The 20839-nt window shown below is 41.9% G+C and overlaps 1 protein-coding gene across 1 annotated transcript in view; it reads left to right on the top strand.

Annotated features, from left to right (window-relative positions):
- Positions 1-16821: 16821 nt before the first annotated feature.
- The window catches only part of kcnj15 (potassium inwardly rectifying channel subfamily J member 15), a 176022-nt gene continuing 172004 nt past the window's right edge, over positions 16822-20839 (top strand). The window contains exon 1 of the mRNA XM_060833798.1: positions 16822-16893. Coding sequence (XP_060689781.1) covers positions 16872-16893 — 22 coding nt within the window. The 5' untranslated portion in view covers positions 16822-16871. The remainder of the gene's footprint in view (positions 16894-20839) is intronic.

The raw sequence follows: 20839 nt of genomic DNA, 5'->3' as shown, positions 1-20839 counted from the left end.
AATGTGTTCCAATTTACACTATCCGACAGTTACCGGTTCTTTTGTTAGTTTTGACATGATCTAATCAATGGGGAATGTAGCTTCAGTCAGGTAGCCTTGCAGTTGTTCGCTTCCTCCCGCATGGCTGTGATTTACTGTTTAGGGACTGAATCTGGCAATGCCTGTTGTAGCAATAATAGTACATTCCCTAGCCCCCACCTAGGCACCCCAGTTATGAATTAACCCCAACACACCAGAGATATATTTCCCTCCCCACCCCTAGCAGTGTTCCGGAGAGACCACTCCCTCTGCGACTCCCTCGTCAAGTCCACGCCCCCACATCAGCCCATACCCCACTCCTGACACCTTTCCCTGCCACTGCAGGAAGTGCAAAACATGCGCGCACATCACTCCCCTTGCCTCCGTCCAAGGCCCCAAGGGATCCTTCCACATCCGTCAAAATTTACCTGTACCTCTACCAATGTCATCTACTGCATCCATTGTAGCTGGTGTGGTGTCCTCTACATCAGGGAGACGGATGCTTTCTTGCTGATTGTTTCAGAAAACACCTTGGGACACCCGCACGCACCAGCCACACCATTCTGTGGCTGAACACTTCAACTCCCCATCCCAGTCCATCAAGGACATACAAGTCCCGGGCCTCCTCCACTGCCAAACTGTTACCACCTGACGCCTGGATGAAGAACGCCTGATATTCCGCCTTGAGACCCTGCAACCTCACGGGATTGAATTTCAACAGCTTTCTCACTTCTCCTCCCCCAACATTATCCCAGTCCCAAGCCTCCAACTCAGCATCCTCTGGACCTGTCCATCACTCCCCCCAACCTATCCTCTTCTCCCTCACCTTCATCTACCTATCGCTTTCCCAGCTACCCTACCCCCAACCCGAACCCTCTCCTATTTATCTCTCATCTCCGGCACACAAGCCTCATTCCTGATGAAGGGCTCATGCTGGAAACGTCAATTCTCCTGCTCTTTGGATGCTGCCTCACCTGCTGTGCTTTCTCAACAACACACTCTCAACTCTGATCTCCGGCATCTGCAGTCCTCACTTTCTTCATTGTATAAAATCTGTCTATCTCAGCTTTGAACATACTTAAAGAGCCAACTTCTGTGACAATAACTCCTACAAAAAGAAATTTCTCTTCATTTCTCTTCAGACTAGACAACTCCTTACTCTGAGATCATGCCCTCTGTTCCAAGACTCTCAATAGCCAGACTGGCAAGACCCTTAATAATCTTGTATGTTTCAATAAGCCATCTTTCATTCTTCGAAATTTCAAACAAAGTAAGCCCAACTTACTTAACATCTCCTCATAGTAAAATCCTTTCATACCAGCCTTCTCAAAACTGCTATCAATGACAGTATATCTTTCCTTAGATAAGGGGCCTGAACTGTCCACAGTATTTCATGTGTTGGCAAATTAATGACTTGTATAGATTCCCTATTTTTGTATGTCATGCCCATTGAATGCAAAGCCAACACTCTATTTGCCTTCTCTATTAACTGCTGTCTTTCCATACTAGCTTTTTCTGACTTATGCATGAGGACTCCCAAATCCCTCTGTACTACCTTCCTTCTGTATTTTTCCACTTATATAATATTCAGCTTCTCAGTTGTTCTTACAACAGTACATAACCTCACATTTTCCTGCATTATATTCTACCCCTCAATTTTTTGCTTACTCACTTGTCTATTACCCACTGCAGAATCTTCGAGCCATCCTCAGAGCTTGCCTTCCCCTCTGAAGGTCCTTGTATCTTTGACTATATGGCCATCTCTTCCTCCTTGTCCAGTTTTTCTCACTGGAGAAACCTTCACTCATATCACCAGTGCACATACAATGCAATTAGTCAGTTATAAGAGTCATTCACTCCCAACCCTTCTTCTGAAGATTACCTCCAGGATATCCCTGCCAGGAGGATTTTTTTTCTCCAAAATGCCTTTGAGCCAACATTGTTGGCCCTTTCACCTCCAATCTGAATCCTTCTGATGCTCTCACATCAATTCCTTCAGGCCTATTTAAAGCTACCAAGGCGTTTTCCCTGTCCTGCTATGCATTCTGTAAATCTCTTCAGGGCACCAATATTTTTAATCAACTGTTATGGACTAAGTCATAACACTCAAAATATTCTTAAGCAGACAGTCCCAGACCATAACTTTGCAATTTGCTTCAGTAAATTTGTGAGATACGATTTCCCTCCTAGAAAGAAATACTGACTATCCTGATCAAACCCTTGCTGCTTCAAATGCATATAAATGTTGTCTTTCAGAATCACTTCCAATAACTTACCCACCACCGAAGTTAGAGTCAAAGGTCTATAGTTCCCAGGTTTATCCTTATATCCCTTCTTAAATAAAGGCAAAACATTAGTCATTCTCCAGTCATTCAACACCTCACTTGTATTTATAGATGATACAAATATTTCTGCAAGGAACACTGCAGTTTCCTCCCTAACTTTTCATAAAGTCTTGGGATACAGAAGATCAGGTCCCAGAGATTTATCCACCTTTATATTTTCTAAGACCTCCAGCACTTCCTCTTTTGTAATGTGAACTGTTTCAAAACATCAGTGTTTATTTCCCTAAGTTGTCCAATCTCCATTTTTTTTTCTCCAGAGTAAAAAACTGATGGGAAATGTTCATTTAATGTTTCTCCCATCTTGTGAAGTTCAACACAAAGATGTCCTTTAAAAGGCCATATTCTCTCTCTATCTGTCTCCCTCCCTCTCTAGTTGCTCTCTTGCTCTTAATTTACTTGTAGAATCTCATTGAATTATCCTTATCTATATTTGCCAAAGCTATGTCACAGCCCCTCATTCCCTTCCTGATCTCCCTCTTAAGAATGCCCTGCACTCTTTATACTAATCAAGAGATTAATTTGGTTCCAGTTGATAATATCTAATATATAATTCATTTTTTTTCTTGACTAGAACCTCAATATCTTTGTTCATCCATTGTTCTCTAATCCTACCAGCCTTACCTTTCACTCTAACAGGAACATAAGACTCTGAACTGTTGTTATCACACTTTTGAAAGCCTCCCACCTTATCAGATGTCCCTTTATCTGCGAACAGTCTATTCCAATTAATTTTTGAAAGCACTTGTCTCATATCATTAGAAATTGCCTTACTGCAATTAAAAACTTTAATTTTTGTGAAAGGCTTATCCATTTCCATGATTATTTGCAAACGAATAAAATTATGTTCACAAGACTCAAAATGTTCCCCTATCACTTCAGTCACTTGCCCTGTTTCATTACCCAAGAGAAGGTCAAGTTTTGCTCTTTCTCTAGCAGGTGCATTTACATATTGATAATTTTCTTGAACATATTTAACAAATTCTTCACCATCCAAAACTTTAACACTATGGTAGTCCAAGTCAGTGTTTGGAAAAATAAAATCACCTACTATTAGAACCTTGACTTGGAGGTGCGGTGTTGGAATGGGGAAGATAAAGTTAAAAACCACACAACACCAGGTTATAGTCCAACAGGTTTATTTGGACACACTAGCTTTTGGAGCACTGCTCCTTCATCAGCTGATTGTCCTATCGCAGCTTTAATATTCTTACAAATATCTGGGATCTCTCTTCATATTTTTGCCCCAAATTCCCTCTGACTCTTGGGAGGTCTATTGTACAATCCCAGCGAGGTGACTGTTTCCTTTTTATTTTTAATTTCAACTCATAGATTTTCCCTGGACAATTTTTCAGAAATATCTTCTCTAGTTACAACAGTAATATATTCATTAGTCAAAAATGTCATTGCCCCTCCTCTTTTGCCTCTTTTTCTATTCTTCCTATAAAATCTGAAACCCAGAACATTGAGCTGCCAGTCCTGTCCATCCCTCAGCCAAGTTTCTGTCATAGCTATGACATCCGAATCCCATGTTAGTAAACATGCCCTGAGTTCATTCGCCTTACCTGTAGGATCTCTTGCATTGAAATAAATGGCATTTAATTCTTCAAAGTTATATTGTTCTCTGACTTGTTCTTGTCTGTCTTTTCTAATTAACTTGTTCTTTTCAGATTCAAAGCCACACTCATCCTTCTTTCTATCTATTCTGCTACATAAGATACCTCCAACCCCTCTTTCTAATAGATTAAGGTCCCTTAACAGAATTAGCAAATCTTCCTTCCAGGATATTGGTCCCTTTCCAGAACATCCTTTTCGATTTGGAGATGCTGGTGTTGGACTGGGGTGTACAAAGTTAAAAATCACACAACACCAGGTTATAGTCCAATAGGTTTAATTGGAAGCACACTAGCTTTCGGAGTGACGCTCCTTCATCAGGTGATAGTGGAGGGCTCAATCCTAACACAGAATTTATAGCAAAAATTTACAGTGTGATGTAACTGAAATTATACATTGAAAAATTGATTGTCTGTTAAGTCTTTCATCTGTTTGAATACCATGATAGTTTCATTTCTTTCATGTGTAAATCACAAAACCTTTTTTTTTTAAGTTGCATCTCAGGTTAACTGTTAAGAATGGTGATAGCTAGACAATATGTTGAAGGTGTTAGCCCCCTCTGTTCTCTGTCTATGCCATGATGTTTAGATTGATTCTAATCTAAAAAGTGAGATAACGGGTTTTACACGAATTCATGTAGTTTTTGAGGTCAGAGTTCTACATGAATGCATGCAGTATTTGAGCAAAGTACAATGTAACTCTGCAAGTACAAATTCACCCCACAAAATATATGTGGCCATGTCTGTCTGTCTGTGTATGTGTGTCTGTCCGGGTTGGGGGGTTGTGAGTGTGAGAAAGTGTGTGTGTGTGTGTAGTGAGTGTAAAGTGCCTTATGTCTGTGAGAGGGTGCATGTGTGAGTGTGGGTGCAATGGTGGTCACCTGTAATGTGACATGAACCCAAGGCCCTCCCTGTGGGTACCGACCTTAGCTATCAGCCTCTGCTCAGCCACTTTTCACTACTGCCTGTCCCAAAGTCCGCTTTGGAAGATGGTCACCCGAAGGTCCAAGGCTAAATGCCCTGGACCACTGAAGTGTTCCCCAACTGGGCAGATCAGTAGATGTGACGTATATGGACTTCAGTAAGGTGTTCAACAAGGTTCCCTACGGAAGACTGATTAGCAAGGTTAGATCTCATGGAATGCAGGGAGAACTAGCCATTTGGATACAGAACTGGCTTAAAGGTAGAAGACAGAGGGTGATGGTGGAGTGTTGTTTTCAGACTGGAGGCCTGTGACCAGTGGAGTGCCACAAGGATCGGTGCTGAGTCCTCTACTTTTTGTCATTTACATAAATGATTTGGATGCGAGCATAAGAGGTACAGTTAGGAAGTTTGCAGATGACACCAAAATTGGAGATGTAGTGGACAGCAAAGAGAGTTACCTCAGATTACAACAGGACCTGGACCAGATGGGCCAATGGGCTGAGAAGTGGCAGATGGAGTTTAATTCAGATAAATGCGAGGTGCTGCATTTTGGGAAAGCAAATCTTAGCAGTACTTATACACTTAATGGTAAGGTCCTCGGGAGTGTTGCTGAACAAAGAGACCTTGGATTGCAGGTTCATGGCTCCTTGAAATTGGAGTTGCAGGTAGATAGGATAGTGAAGAAGGTATTTGATATACTTTCCTTTATTGGTCAGAGTATTGAGTACAGGAGTTGGGAGGTCATGTTGCAGTTGTACAGGACATTGATTAGGCCACTGTTGGAATATTGCGTGCAATTCTGGTCTCCTTCCTATCGGAAAAATGCTGTGAAACTTGAAAGGGTTCAGAAAAGATTTACAAGGATGTTGCCAGGGTTGGAGGATTTGAGCTTTAGGGAGAGGCTGAACAGGCTGGGGCTGTTTTCTCTGGAGCGTCGGAAGTTGAGGGGTGACATTATTGAGGTTTACAAAATTATGAGGGCCATGAATAGGATAAATAGACATGGTCATTTCCCTGGGATCAGTGAGTCCAGAACTAGAGGGCATAGGTTTAGAGTGAGAGGGCAAGATGTAAAAGTGACCTAAGGGACAATGTTTTCATGCAGAGGGTGGTATGTATCTGGAATGAGCTGCCAGAGGAAGTGGTGGAGGCTGGTACAATTGCAACATTTAAGAGGCGTTTGGATGGATATATGTCAAGGAAGGGTTTGGAGGGATATGGGCCGGGTGTTGGCAGGTGGGACTAGATTGGGTTGGGAGATCTGGTCGGCGTGGACTGGTTGGACCAAAGGGTCTGTTTCCATGCTGTACATCTCTATGACTCTATGAACTGGTGAGGAGTTCAACAGGGAGTTGTATGGAAACTCTCTCTCTTTTCTGCCTTTCAACCTCAACCTGTCGGCTTGAGTTCCATTTATACTGGTTTTGAAAGGGAGTTTGCTTATTGGGACTGTTGTGTATATTCAGAACAGCATAATTAAGTCTTGTTGGATAGGTTGCATTCTTTAGGGGTTCTTTATTCTGTTCTTCGTGTTTCATTGTGTAGTTTTGTGAATACATTTTTGTCTGTTTTAAAATCTAGTTGTCAACCTAGCTAACTTAATCTGGATAATTTTCACTGTACACTTACCAAAACAAATTGCAAAGTTATCGTCTGAGCTGCCTGCCTAAGAATATTTTGAGTTGTTTGGCTTAGTCCATAACAATACAGTCAATGGCAGAACCTTAGAAGCATTAACACACAGAGATGTTGAGGTGTATATGTCCACAGTTCCCTGAAAGTGGCAACACAAGTGGATAAGGTGGTCAAGAAGGCATATAGCATGTTTGCCTTCATTGTTTGGGGCATAAAGCAAACAAATTTGGCAAGTCATTTGCAGATATGTAGAATTTTAGTTAGCCAACATTTAGAATATTGTGTACAGTTGTGCAACCACACTACCAGAAGAATGTGGAGGCTTTGAAGAGCATACAGAAATGTTGTACCAGGATGTTGCCTTGTTTGGAGGTTATTTGTTATGAGGAGAGATTGGACAAACGTGCTTTGTTTTCACTTGAATCTCAAGTGATGCTGAGGGGTGACCTGATAGATGTTTACAAAATTATGAGAGGCATAGATAGAATGGATAGTTGGAGTCTTTTTCCCAGGGTGGAAATGTCAATACTAGGGGATATAGATTTAGGGTAAAAGAGGAAGGAGAGGCAATGTTTTTACACAGAGGATGGTAAATGCATGAAATGCACTCCCAGAGGTGACAGAACTGGATACAACAACAACATTGAAGAGGCATCTTGACAGTTATATGAATAGTCAGGGAATAGGGGGGTATGAACTGCATAGAGGCAAAAGGTTTTTAGTTTAGAAAGGCATCATGTGTCAAGGTAGACTTGATGGACCAAAGAGTAAAAAATGAGGTCTGCAGATGCTGGAGATCACAGCTGCAAATGTGTTGCTGGTCAAAGCACAGCAGGCCAGGCAGCATCTCAGGAATAGAGAATTCGACGTTTCGAGCATAAGCCCTTCATCAGGAATCCATGAAGGGCTTATGCTCGAAACGTCGAATTCTCTATTCCTGAGATGCTGCCTTGATGGACCAAAGGGCTAGTTCCTGTGATTTACTGTTCTTTGTTCTTGTTTTTTGTTTAATCTGTCCATTTTCACATCAACTGGAGGAACTGTTGAGATCCTACAGCCCATCTCCTTCACCCAAATCTGAACAATGTCATGTCAATGCTAGATCTGAAATAAAAACAGGTTTGGCAGCATATGTGGAGAAAAAAAAACAGAGTTAATTTTGAGAGTCTGATGTGACTCTTCTTCAGAAATGACCCATTACTAAATGCAGGTTTATTGCCAAAATGATTTCTGTCCCAAATAGCTCTGATCAATAACCAGAGTAACCAGCCAGTATTCATTATCTTTAATAACAAAGACAAGTTTCTGGGATTCCTTGAACTGATTGCTTTCCTACATCCAGAATATAGGAGCTAGGCTTCTTGCTCCTGAGCACGTTCCAATACCAGGACAATCATTCAGTCATTGCATTCCCCAACAACAATCAATTTTCCCAGAATCTTGCTTCTAATCACTGTCTTATAAGCAAGAAAATAACCATCAAAGTTTTTCCTGGGAGTATCACTTCCCTTAGAGACTGAAATCCTGTGAGGCTGGTAACGTAACTTTCCACACAGTATGACAGAAACAGTGATCTCACTGGGTCAAATGGCCATTTATATCTTGTTTCTTTTTTTTTTACATTGTTCTGTTGCAAAACTCTTCATGTTTGCTGGTTCATTGCTTATGAATGAGCATCACTGGCATCTTTCCAGCCAGCGACACAATCTATTGGTGTAAACATAACAACACGTTACAACAGGAAATGTCCCTGAACTCATGCGTATTACTTAAAGAGAGGCATTTTATTTACATATGCCTTTCATGTCTTCAGGACATCCCAAAACAGAACTACTTTTGAAGTATATTTCTCAAGTTCGCTCACACCCTGTCCCGTGACTTGCATCATTGGCATAGACAAGTGAAGCATTGTCGTAGGAACATCCAACCACTTTTCTAAGTGCCACACATTCCTGATTTAGATCTATGTCTCTGTTCATTCATCATTATTGGCTCAGTGTTCTGAAATTATGTTGAAACCAAAATGAGTTGGGAGAACGTCAGCTGCAACAGGACAGCAGAAAGTTAACTCTTATGACAATTGGGGGTGGCCAATCAGTGAGGCCTCACTGACATCGTCCAAACAGGAAGAGAATAGACAATGCAGTTTGTAGAAAAACCACAGAATCTTCTTTTTGCACACACCAGGGTCTCATAAAAAGCAAATGACACATGTATCAGGCAGTTGGGTACCATTGTTAAAGGAAGAGGAGGAGATGTTGTTATGACAATGCCTCAGGAGATCCAGCCTTTGATGTTGATTGGTTGGAAACACGCTGCACTAGCTGAGCCACTGGATTTCTTGAGCATGAATGTCAATGCTTCTGGGCACAGGAGCATTGAAGTTGGAGAAATGTGGGTATTAAAGCAACACCACTAATTGGCACATGCAGTTGAGACTCCGTAGGAGAGACCAAAAACCTTTCTTCCAGAAATAGGGAAGGATTTTATTGCAACACCTTCAATTCTTAACTATAAGTTATGTTCATCAGATGATGTGATATGATATTAATGCACTTCTAGCTGGCTACAGAGCCCCCTGCCCAGTGGCAGTATGAGCACCCTGACTAAACCTTAATGAAAAGGAAAATCAGGTTGGGTGCCTGTCAGTCTAAGACTGATATTTATTCCATTGGCTTAACATCAGTGGAAACGATGCAGTATAAATCAGAGGTGACAGAACCATAGGACCAGCATTCACTCTAGTACCTTCATCTATTCTGCATTATGAGTGAAATTATCCTGACACATCACATTAGTGCCTGGGCATCACATTGAAAAGAAAGAACATACAGGACTACCTTGATAAGGGGCAATTTCGCACAAGATGAGTTGTTCCTGGAGAGTCAGAGCAGACACATTAGGATGAATAACCTCCTTCTTTGCTGTAACCATTTTTCATGATTGTACAATTTTACAGCTTATTGAAATGTCCCAAGAATCCTGATCATCAATACCATCTCAGGAAGGAACGCCCAGGGTAACACGGCAAGCATTTTCCACCTAGTTAGCTGTGGCTCAAAGCATTGTTAGTAGAGCAGGATTTTTTTTTCTTGTGATCGCCAATTGACACATATATTTTGTTGGAAGTGAAGAATTTAATATTCCTTTAGCAACTTATGACTGAGCATAAGTCGGATGTAAACATATGCAAAGTGTATGGCATTAAACTAACTTTGTGTACCAATAAAGCCACATAGCTTGCCTTTGTCAAGTTCAGATCATGAGCATTTTCTGATCCAATTTCCAAGGTTGAGTGGTTTCCCCTGGCAATGGGCTAATGAACCGTACTTTGGTGGGGAGATGGAAAGGTGAGAAGGGGAGTGGGAGAGTGGGGCGGGGGGCGGGGGGGGGGTGGGGGGGACGTGGGTGGCAGTGATTGGATTGGGAGAGTGGGAGAACGCCAGATGGAAAGCTAATTACTCTTGTAAGCCTCAGAGGTGCATTGGAGGAGAAATTTTAAAACTCTGAAGTTAGCAGAATGACGATGCATTTTTGTTGACATCAATCTTTGACCAACAGTTAGCAATGCTGTCTTCTGCCCCCAGCTGGATGACAATGTTGATTTGGCAGTATAACTTGAGGTGTATTCAGCATGTGAATGCCTTTGAACTTGTACTGGTCTCAAAACTGTTGTGTAACAATCATTATAGTTCAGTCATTCCACTTGACCAAACGTTATTCTTCCAGATGAAAAAGAGGACATGTCAAGGTCACAGAGGGTGGGGCTCCTGTGGCAGCAGCAATTCTGGACCACTCCCTGGGTACCAGAATGCATGCCTCCTCTGAAATATTTATAAGTTTACGTTTGATAGGTTTATTCTACTTGATTAGGAGAAAGTGAGGATTGCAGATGCTGGAGATCAGAGCTTAAAAATGTGTTGCTGGAAAAGCGCAGCAGGTCAGGCAGCATCAAAGGAACAGGAGAATTGACGTTTCGGGCATAAGCCCTTCTTCAGGTTTCCTGAAGAAGGGCTTATGCCCGAAACGTCGATTCTCCTGTTCCTTTGATGCTGCCTGACCTGCTGCGCTTTTCCAGCAACACATTTTTAAGCTTATTCTACTTGATTATCCATGTGACTGTCTGAGCCTGACCAAAAAGTCAATCAGAGTGTATTCATGTCATAGCACACTATCTTCTTATCAGACCCATCACCTGAAACAGGCAAGTGCCTTGGGCGCCCAGAGGAGGACCCCATTAATATGGCAATGGCTTTAAAATGGAGGCAGTAGCTGACCATTATCTTCAAGTGAATGGGTAGTAGCCAAACTCAATTTCCACTAAATAATTCAGGACATAGCGACTTAGCTAAATAGTTTGAGAGCCTAGATTTAAGGTCATGTGCAGAAGAAGTAAGGACTTTATGAGGTTTATGTTTTTCACACATGAGTAGTTAGGGTCTGGAATACATTGCCTGGAAATGCGGTGTTGGGAGGTTCCACTGAGACAGTGAAGAGGGGTATTGGATCTTTATTGGGATAGAAATTGTGTACAGAGAGATGGGGGGGAAAGGTGGGAGATTGGCACTAGGTAATAGAACCAAAGCAGGCATGTTGGGCCAAATGGGCTCCTTCTGTAACTATTCTGTGATTCTGTGATTTTTATACTGTCAAACTGATTCACCAAAATCCAATGTTGATATTCATCAGAGCTCAGTCCAGAATCAGGAAAACCAATATGGTGCTGTAACTCAGCTCACTGTTGGAGTAATGCTAGTATCATCCTTTCGCTGTTCTACATCACACTTCCCTTGAAAAACACGGGGTGGTAGATGGCAGGGAAAAGCAGAAGCAGCTGCATCTCACCTTCGCTGGTAGTACATCAACTGTTCTGTGAGAAAAAGACACAAAAAAATTAACCTCTCTACTTCCAAGGATATCAGTACTAATTGTAGCACATCTTGGAGTGGTTAGAACGTGGATCTCACTCCTATTCAGAGCGATTGAAGTGAATAATACAGATGCAATTAAAAAGAAGCTAGCTATATGAACGAAAGAGGAAGGGTAGAAGGTGTTAATGAGGTGAAATGACATAAGCTGAGAGAACAATCATGTGAAGCATAAACATGGCTTGGAGCTATTTGGCCAAATGGCCTAGTTCTACACTGTAAATTTGCTTTAATAATGCATGGTGACTTACTGACACCCATGTAGGAATGAAAATTGAACAATCAGTCCAGCTATATGAGGCATTGGTGAAGCCACATTTGAAGTACTGTGGACAATTCTGGTTGTCCTACTATAGGAAGGATGTTACTTAACTGGAAAGGTGCAAAAAAAAGATTTACAAGGATGTTACTGAGACTGGAAGGGTTGAGTTATAAGGAGAGGCTGGATAGGCTGAGAGTTTGTTCACTGGAGCGTTGGAAGCTGAGGGGTGACTTGATACAGCCTTATAAAATCATGAGGGGCATAGATAAAGTGATTAGCCAACATCTAATTCAGGACATAGCGTTCAATGCCAGAAGTATAAGAAATAAGGTAGGTGAACTTGCAGCGTGGGTTGGTACCTGGGACTTCGAAGTTGTGGCCATTACAGAGACGTGGGTAGAACAGGGACAAGAATGGCTGTTGCAGGTTCCAGGGTTTAAATGTTTTAGCAGGGTCAGAGATGGGGGTAAAAGAGGGGGTGGTGTGGCATTGCTTGTCAAGGATAGTATTACAGCGATGGAAAGGACGATGGAGGAAGACTTGCCATCTGAGGTAGTTTGGGCTGAGGTTAGGAATAGGAAACGTGAGGTCAACCTGTTAGGAGTTTTCTACAGGCCTCCCAATAGTCCGAGAGAAGTAGAGGAAAGTATTGCGAGGATGATTCAGGAGAAGAGTGAAAGTAGCAGGTTGGTTGTTATGGGGGACTTTAACTTCTCAGATATTGACTGGGAAAGCTATAGCTCGAGTTCGTTAGATGGGTCGGTGTTTGTCCAATGTGTGCAGGAGGGTTTCCTGACACAATATGTAGACAGGCCAACAAGAGGTGAGGCTACACTGGATTTGGTTCTAGGTAATGAACCAGGCCAGGTGTTAGACTTGGAGGTAGGTGAGCACTTCAGGGACAGTGACCACAACTCGGTGACTTTTACTTTAGTGATGGAGAGGGATAAGTGTGCACAGCAGGGCAAGAGTTATAGCTGGGGGCAGGGAAATTATGATGCGGTGAGGCATGACTTAGGATGTGTGGATTGGAAAAATAGGCTTCAAGAGAAGAACACAAATGATATGTGGAGATTGTTCAAGGAACAGCTATTGGGTGTCCTTGATAAGTATGTACCAGTCAGGCAGGGAGGAATGGGTCTTGTGAGGGAGCCGTGGTTTAATAAGGAATTGGAATCCCTTGTGAAAGGGAAGAGGGCTGCCTATGTAAAGATGAGGCGTGAAGGTTCAGTTGGGGCGATTGAGAGTTATAAGGTAGCCAGGAAGGATTTAGATTAGATTAGACTTACAGTGTGGAAACAGGCCCTTCGGCCCAACAAGTCCACACCGACCCGCCGAAGCGCAACCCACCCATACCCCTACACTTACCCCCTACCTAACACTACGGGCAATTTAGCTTGGCCAATTCACCTGACCCGCACATCTTTGTGACTGTGGGAGGAAACCGGAGCACCCGGAGGAAACCCACGCAGACACGGGGAGAACGTGCAAACTCCACACAGTCAGTCGCCTGAGTCGGGAATTGAACCGGGGTCTACAGGCGCTGTGAGGCAGCAGTGCTAACCACTGTGCCACCGTGCCGCTCTAAAGAGAGAGCTAAGAGCAGCGAGAAGGGGACATGAAAAGTCCTTAGTTGGTAGGATTAGGGAAAACAGCTGCAAATGTGTTGCTGGTCAAAGCACAGCAGGCCAGGCAGCATCTCAGGAATAGAGAATTCGACGTTTCGAGCATAAGCCCTTCATCATGATGAAGGGCTTATGCTCGAAACGTCGAATTCTCTATTCCTGAGATGCTGCCTGGCCTGCTGTGCTTTGACCAGCAACACATTTGCAGCTGTGATCTCCAGCATCTGCAGACCTCATTTTTTACTCGAGGATTAGGGAAAACCCAAAGGCTTTCTATACGTATGTCAGGAATAAAAGGATGACTAGGGTAGGTATCGGTCCAGTCAAGGATAGTAGTGGGAAGTTGTGCGTGGAGGCGGAGGAGATTGGAGAGACACTAAATCAATACTTTTTGTCAGTATTCACTCAGGAACAGGACACTATTGCTGATGCGAATATTGAGTCACAAGTGATTAGAATCGATGGCCTTGAGGTATGTAGGGAAGAGGGCTGGGGAATACTGGAAAGGATGAAAATAGGTAAGTCCCCTGGGCCTGATGGCATTTATCCTAGGATCCTCTGGGAAGCTAGGGAGGAGATAGCAGAGCCATTGGCCTTGATTTTTATGTCGTCATTGTCTACAGGAATAGTGCCAGAAGACTGGAGGATAGCGAATGTGGTCCCCTTGTTCAAGAAGGGGAGTAGGGATAGCCCAAGTAACTATAGGCCAGTGAGTCTCACGTCTGTTGTGGGCAAAGTCTTAGAGAGAATTGTAAGGGATAGGATTTATGAACATCTGGATAGGAATAATGTGATCAAGGATAGTCAGCATGGTTTTGTGAAGGGCAGGTCGTGCCTCACAAACCTTATTGAGTTCTTTGAGAAGGTGACTAAGGAGGTGAACGAGGGTAAAGCAGTAGATGTGGTGTATATGGATTTTAGCAAGGCGTTCGATAAGGTACCCCATGGTAGGCTAATGCAAAAACTACGGAGGTATGGCATTGAGGGTGCATTAGAGGTTTGGATTAGGAATTGGCTGGCTGGAAGGAGACAGAGGGTAGTAGTTGATAGAATAGGTTCATCTTGGAGCGCAGTTACTAGCAGAGTTCCACAAGGATCTGTTTTGGGACCATTGCTGTTTGTCATCTTTATAAATGATCTAGAGGAGGGGCTTGAAAGCTGGGTGAGCAAGTTTGCGGATGACACAAAAGTCGGTGGAGTTGTGGACAGTGATGAAGGATGTGGCAGGTTACAGCGGGATATAGATAAGTTGCAGAGCTGGGCAGAAAGGTGGCAAATGGAGTTCAATGTAGCTAAGTGTGAAGTCATTCACTTTGGTAGGAGTAACAAGAAGATGGATTACTGGGCTAATGGTAGGCTACTTGGTAGTGTGGATGAGCAGAGGGATCTTGGTGTCCATGTACACAGATCTCTGAAAGTTGCCACCCAGGTAAATAGTGCTGTGAAGAATGCATATGGTGTACTGGGCTTTATTGGTAGAGGAATTGAGTTCCAGAGTCCAGAGGTCATGTTGCAGTTGTATAAGACTCTGGTGCGGCCTCATCTGGAGTATTGTGTGCAGTTTTGGTCGCCATACTATAGGAAGGATGTGGAGGCATTGGAACGAGTGCAGAGGAGGTTTACCAGGATGTTGCCTGACATGGTAGGAAGATCGTATGAGGAAAGGCTGAGGCACTTGGGGCTGTTCTCATTGGAGAAAAGAAGGTTTAGGGGAGATTTGATAGAGGTGTACAAGATGATTAGGGGTTTAGATAGGGTAGACACTGAGAACCTTTTTCTGTTAATGGAGTCAGGTGTTACTAGGGGACACAGCTTTAAATTAAGGGGTGGTAGGTATAGGACAGATGTTAGGGGTAGATTCTTTACTCAGCGGGTTGTGAGTTCATGGAATGCCCTGCAGGTAGCAATGGTGAACTCTCCCTCTTTATGGTCATTTAAGCGGGCATTGGATAAGCATATGGAGGTTATTGGGCTAGTGTAGGTTAGGTAGATTTTGGTCGGCGCAACATTGAGGGCCGAAGGGCCTGTACTGCACTGTATTTTTCTATGTTCTATGTTCTATGTTCTATCTTTTCCCCAGGGTAGGGGAGTCCAAAACTAGAGGGCACTTAAGATGAGAGGAGAAAGATGAAAAAGAGACAACATTTTTACATAGTATATGGAATGAGCTGCCAGAGAATGATAGAGGTGAGTACAATTGTAATTTTTAAAAGAAATATGGACAGATATACGGAGAGGAAAAGTTTAGAGGGATATAGGCCAAATGTGGACAAATGGGACTAGTTTAGTTTAGGAAACTTGGTCGGCGTGGACGAGTTGGGCAAAGGACCTGTTTCCATTCTACATAACTCTGTGACTCTGTGACTCCGTGTAAGCTTGCTTTGTAAGCTTCTAGCCTCATACACTTCTTCTGCTTGGCACCATTGGGGACTTTCAGCAATCGTAGACATCCCACCTGGAGAAGAAAAGCTGGCTGCACCACACCAACATAGTGCAGATCCTTCTTAGCCTGTGACAACATTTGATCTAACAGATTTACAGTGAATTAGTAATATGCAAGTCTTCATCTCCCTTTGGTAACTTTGATACTAAACCATTCATCACGATATAAATTCACCATTATTTAAAATTCCAGGATAAGTGTTATTTATGTTAAAATCCTTTCAGCCGTTTCTCAACGAATTTGCCAAATTAAATGAGATCTTGGGCAGAGGGGCCTGTTTCCATGCTGCATGATTCTATGACTCTATGGTATGAATCTTATAGTAGAGACGGGATAGGGCAAATGGAATACTGTTCATACAAAAGGAACCAGCTGTTCTACAACGTGACAAGGAAGAATACTGTAAGCCAATCAAGTTATTTGCTGTGTTTTTACTTTAAGCAGCAAAGTATCTTAATCATTTTCGATTCGCCAGTTTAATAAGTAATGAGTCATGTAATGAGTTATCTTCATCCCATAGTTGACCTTGTTTATCTGAGTTATCACTGTTTCCAATATTTTGAACTGAATTCAAGAACAAATATTTCATGGCTGAATACTTTAGTAATAATATTGTGTCAGCAGATGAGTGCAGTCTTGTTCTTGGCATAACTACTAGTTCATATGCTGTCACTCAACTTCTGGATGCAGATACGTATCAACAACCAATTTGGCATCCTCAGGAAGGTAATTAATTCAAGAAATTGGCCTGTTACAGGTCTGAAGTATAACAGTCTTTTTATTTAAAATATTTGGACTATAGACAGCAAAATTGTCAATTCCCCCTCTCTGGCTAACGAATTACAAAATGAAGAGAATTTAATGAAGAGAATTGTACCTCCTACTCCACCCTATATCAAAGATATCTTGAAAATATTGTGTGCACAGTGTGTGAAAGAAAGAAAGAAAGAAAGAACTTGCCCTTACGCAACATTCTTCACAATCTCATGATGTCCCAGAATGCTTAACATACAATTAAATACTTTTTACAGTCAGTCACTTTTGGAATGTGGGAAACACAGCTGCCAGTTCATGCAGAGGAATGGCAATGTGCGGATGGCCAGGTAAGCTGTTCCAGTTTTCTTGTCTGAGAGGATGGTATTGACGGAGGTATTGAGTTGAGATATTTCATGTATTGTCTGAGTATATTACCCCGTAGCCACCAGTGCCAAATGTACGTCCAAAACACACAGAAACAGAAATTTCTGGAGAAACTGAGCAGTTCTGGCAACATCTGTGGTGAGAAGACAGAATTAGCATTTTGAGTCCAGTAACCATTCTTCAGAACTGATAGCAGCAATGTAAAGGTATTGATGCTGATGATATGGAGAGTGTTGATGGGGGAAGAGGAGTGAGTGGATAGTTGGAAAGGGAGCCCAGAGAGAGAGAGAGAGATAAAAGGTTAGATAAATAAACAGATTGTTGATAGTAAGTTAAAGGAAAAAAGAAACTTGATCGATGATAATGGGACTATGAGAGGGTGAAAATGGGTAGGTTGTGCTGAAAGCAACCCATCTCATGACAGGGCCTGGAGTGTGGAGTGGGTAATAGATGTAGAAGGACATGTTCATGCTCTAAAATTAATTAACTCAATATTGAGTCCTGCTAGCTGTAATGTTCCCAAGTGAAATATGTGATGTTGCTCTTCCAGTTTGCGATGAGCTTCACTGGAGCACTAGAGCAGGCCTGAGACAGAAAGGTTTGCCAGAGAACACGGTGGTGTGTTGAAGTGACAGGCAACTGGAAGCTTCGGGTAATTTCTACGAAGACAGCATAGGTGTTTTGCAAAGCAGTCACCCAATCTGCGTTTTGCCTCCCAGTGTAGAGGAGACCATTTTGTAATTGCTGCCAGTCTGTTTCTTTTCTTATTCCTTCTTAATCTAGTCTTTTCTCTCTATTTATCATTCTGCACTTTATCTCTAATTTGAGATTATATTTTATTATATTTTATGATGTGTTCTGAGTTCTAGCACAGTTAATTTAACTGATCTTCAATCTGATTTGTAAAGGACGTACACTGTCATATATCCTTGTTCCCTCATTACAACATTATCTCTGTGTGCATTCAGAAATTTGTCATGGGAAATTTAGACGATCTTCAAAGACAGCTTACTTAACAACAGATACCCTTAGATGCCCTGCTACAGAAAATCCTGGACCAATTACTGTCTGCAAAGAGTTACAGATTTTTTCAGTTCATTAGCTTCCTTAGCTCACTTTATACCTTAAAAAATCATTGAATAAGAGTTCAATCATTATTTTACGCCTAAGTCATTCATTATTCATAATGTGGTATGGCCTGAAGTCCTAATTACAGCAATGAAGATGATGCAGACCTCAAAACTTGAAAAGGACGTGACAGCATGAAATAGCGTTGATGGAAGTTTGTATGATTTTTACTCTTTCATTCACAGATTCGTTGTGAATATGCCATTTCTTTCATTCTTAGTTCAATGTGGAGCATATGATTTAAATCTTAACAAGAAACAGGCAAAATTTGATGCAAGTTAGCAGCAGTGAGATTGTGGGTTTAAGAACCATTTGAGCAGAAAATTCTAGGCTCACAAACTAGAATGATACTAAATGAATGCTGCACTGATGACGTGCTTTCTTTCAGTTGAGATGTACTGTCCGCCTTCTCTTATGGATGTAAAAACTCCACTGTCACTGTTTTGAAGTAGAGTAAGGAGATTCTCCAAAGATGCCAAGGTGAGGAAAGAATAGGAATTGAAAGTAAAACAAATGGATTGTTCCAATTCCAGACAAGAGCAGGAAGCAGCATTGATGATAATGTCAATGTACTGGGTGGGGGCCAGAGTGTGACAGGAACAAAGGATGATCCATGTACCCCACAAAGTGCTCCCATGTGAGCACCCATAGTGACATCTTTGACTTGGAAAAAGTGAAATAAGTCAAAAGGAAAGCTCAGCTAAGTGAAGGGGGTTGGTGGTGGAGGGGGTCTATTCAGGCCTCCTTTTAAGGAAGAAGCAGAGAGCCTTCAGACATCTTGATGGAGGAATGGATGTCTAGATGAATTGTAAATTGATGGTGAAGAGGAGATGGCTGGAGCCAGAAAACTGGAAATTGTGGAGTCAATGAGAAGAATCACAACTGTGAGTGGGGAGAGACTAAGCAAGGAGGAGAAAAAATAAAGTCAACATAGTTCAGTGGGTCAGAAACACTCTTTATAACGTAAGGATTTTATGCTGTAGTAAGGATGCATGCATTAGTGGATCCACATCATGCGTACAATGTGCAGTTTTGGTCTCCATTTTTAAAGAAGGTTGCAAATGGAGGTATTTCAGGGGAGGTTTACTGGACACATAACTGGAATGAACACATTGCTTTAAGAGGATAGTTTGGACAAGTTGGGTTCATTTCCTGTGGAATTTAAAAGACGAAATGGTGGTTTGTTTGAAGTTTATAAGACAATAAATTGTTTTTGACAAGGTGTGTGTGGAAAGGATGCTTCATCTCGTGAATGAGTGCCGTATTAAGTGATTTGTTTTAAATCAGGGGTTGCCCTTTCAGGACAGAGATGAGGGGAAGTTTTTTTTCTGACAGTTGTGTGACTTTTGGAACTCAATGCATCAGAAGGTGGTGGAGGGCAGGGTCACTTAATATTGTTAAGGTAGTGATAGATGGATTCTTGTCAGGTAACCCACAGGTTACATGCAGTGATGATATCATAAACATGCAGCATTCAAGAAGCACTTAGACGAATATATAAAAAGGAAGGGAGCAGAGGGATATGAATCCTGTCAGTGAAGATGGTTTTAGTCAGGAAGGGCAAAATATGTTGACGCAGACTTGGAGGGCTGAATGGCCTGTTCCTGTGCTGTATTGTTCTTTGTTTTTTGTATGTCTCTTAAAGGTGTACTGTCATAGCAGTCTCTTAAAGAAATGGTGATCTACTGATTAGGAGCCATGAGCTCAACACAGGAGTCTATAAGCTTTTGTGAGAGTTAGGCTGTTCATGAATGTTGTCGGGAAGCACTTCTTCAGAGAAAGTGTACACCTAGAGTACTTTTGCGACAAATGCTGTTCAGTCTGGAAACCAGTTGAAAATTTTAGAACTAAATAACATTAAAGACCATAGAGTTATGGTAGGTAACTTATGATACATATACATATAATTAAGCAATAGAGTAGATTGAATGACCCAAACATGTTTTGGTATACTTAAATTCATTTCTATTAGATACAGCCGAATGACAATTATTAAGAAAATGATGACATTTAAAATGCAAGAGTCGTATCTGTGTCTAATCTCCTCCTGAAACGCTGGGGCAGATGGTATAACAGACTTTGTTAAAGCCCATTGTGATAAAAGACAGTGATATTTCTTTGCTATACAGTCTCTTATGTTTAAAGGTATATCTGAGTTAATCTATCCTTGGCTGAGTTTATAATACTGAAGAATAAAATTTAATGAAACTCAAGGCTTCATAGTTTAATGGTCAGGGTTATATCTCACAAAGTAATTTTACTTCTTTCCTGATCCAGTAACTGTTTCCTTCTAAAGCTTTCAAACAAATAATAGATTTCTGGCTGGTCATCAAAAAATATATCTTGCTGATGACAACTGACAATTCCTACCTCCTGGATGTGAAATAAAGCTCACTTAAATGGAAAACCGATCTCTTTTCAGTCTTCACAAATAATGAATTCCTCTGTACAGCAAATAGCCATTTTCTCTGTATTTAGGTCAAGATATTGGTGATTGAGCCAGAGACCTATAGCTCACATTGAAATTAGACCTCGATTCCATCCAGCTGGTGAGTTGTGGACGCCAGTCGGAAATCAAGATGAAGTTCACCAGCCAAGGTCTTATTTGCAAAGGCAGCCAGCCAGGATTCCGAGCTGGATGGGAAATAGATATTGGAAGTGGGGGTGAGTAGGTCAGTGGGAGGTGGCAATAATATCAAGTCTGGCAGTAGCACACAGCAATGTTCTGGAATAAAAGCAGAACGTGGCAGAGGAACTCAACCAGTCAGACATCATCTTTAG

The sequence above is a fragment of the Hemiscyllium ocellatum genome, chromosome 12, assembly GCF_020745735.1.
Source record: "Hemiscyllium ocellatum isolate sHemOce1 chromosome 12, sHemOce1.pat.X.cur, whole genome shotgun sequence".
Classification (NCBI taxonomy): Eukaryota; Metazoa; Chordata; class Chondrichthyes; order Orectolobiformes; family Hemiscylliidae; genus Hemiscyllium; species Hemiscyllium ocellatum.
Note: the sequence above shows the minus strand (reverse complement) of the source record. Positions and strands in the feature narration are given on the sequence as shown.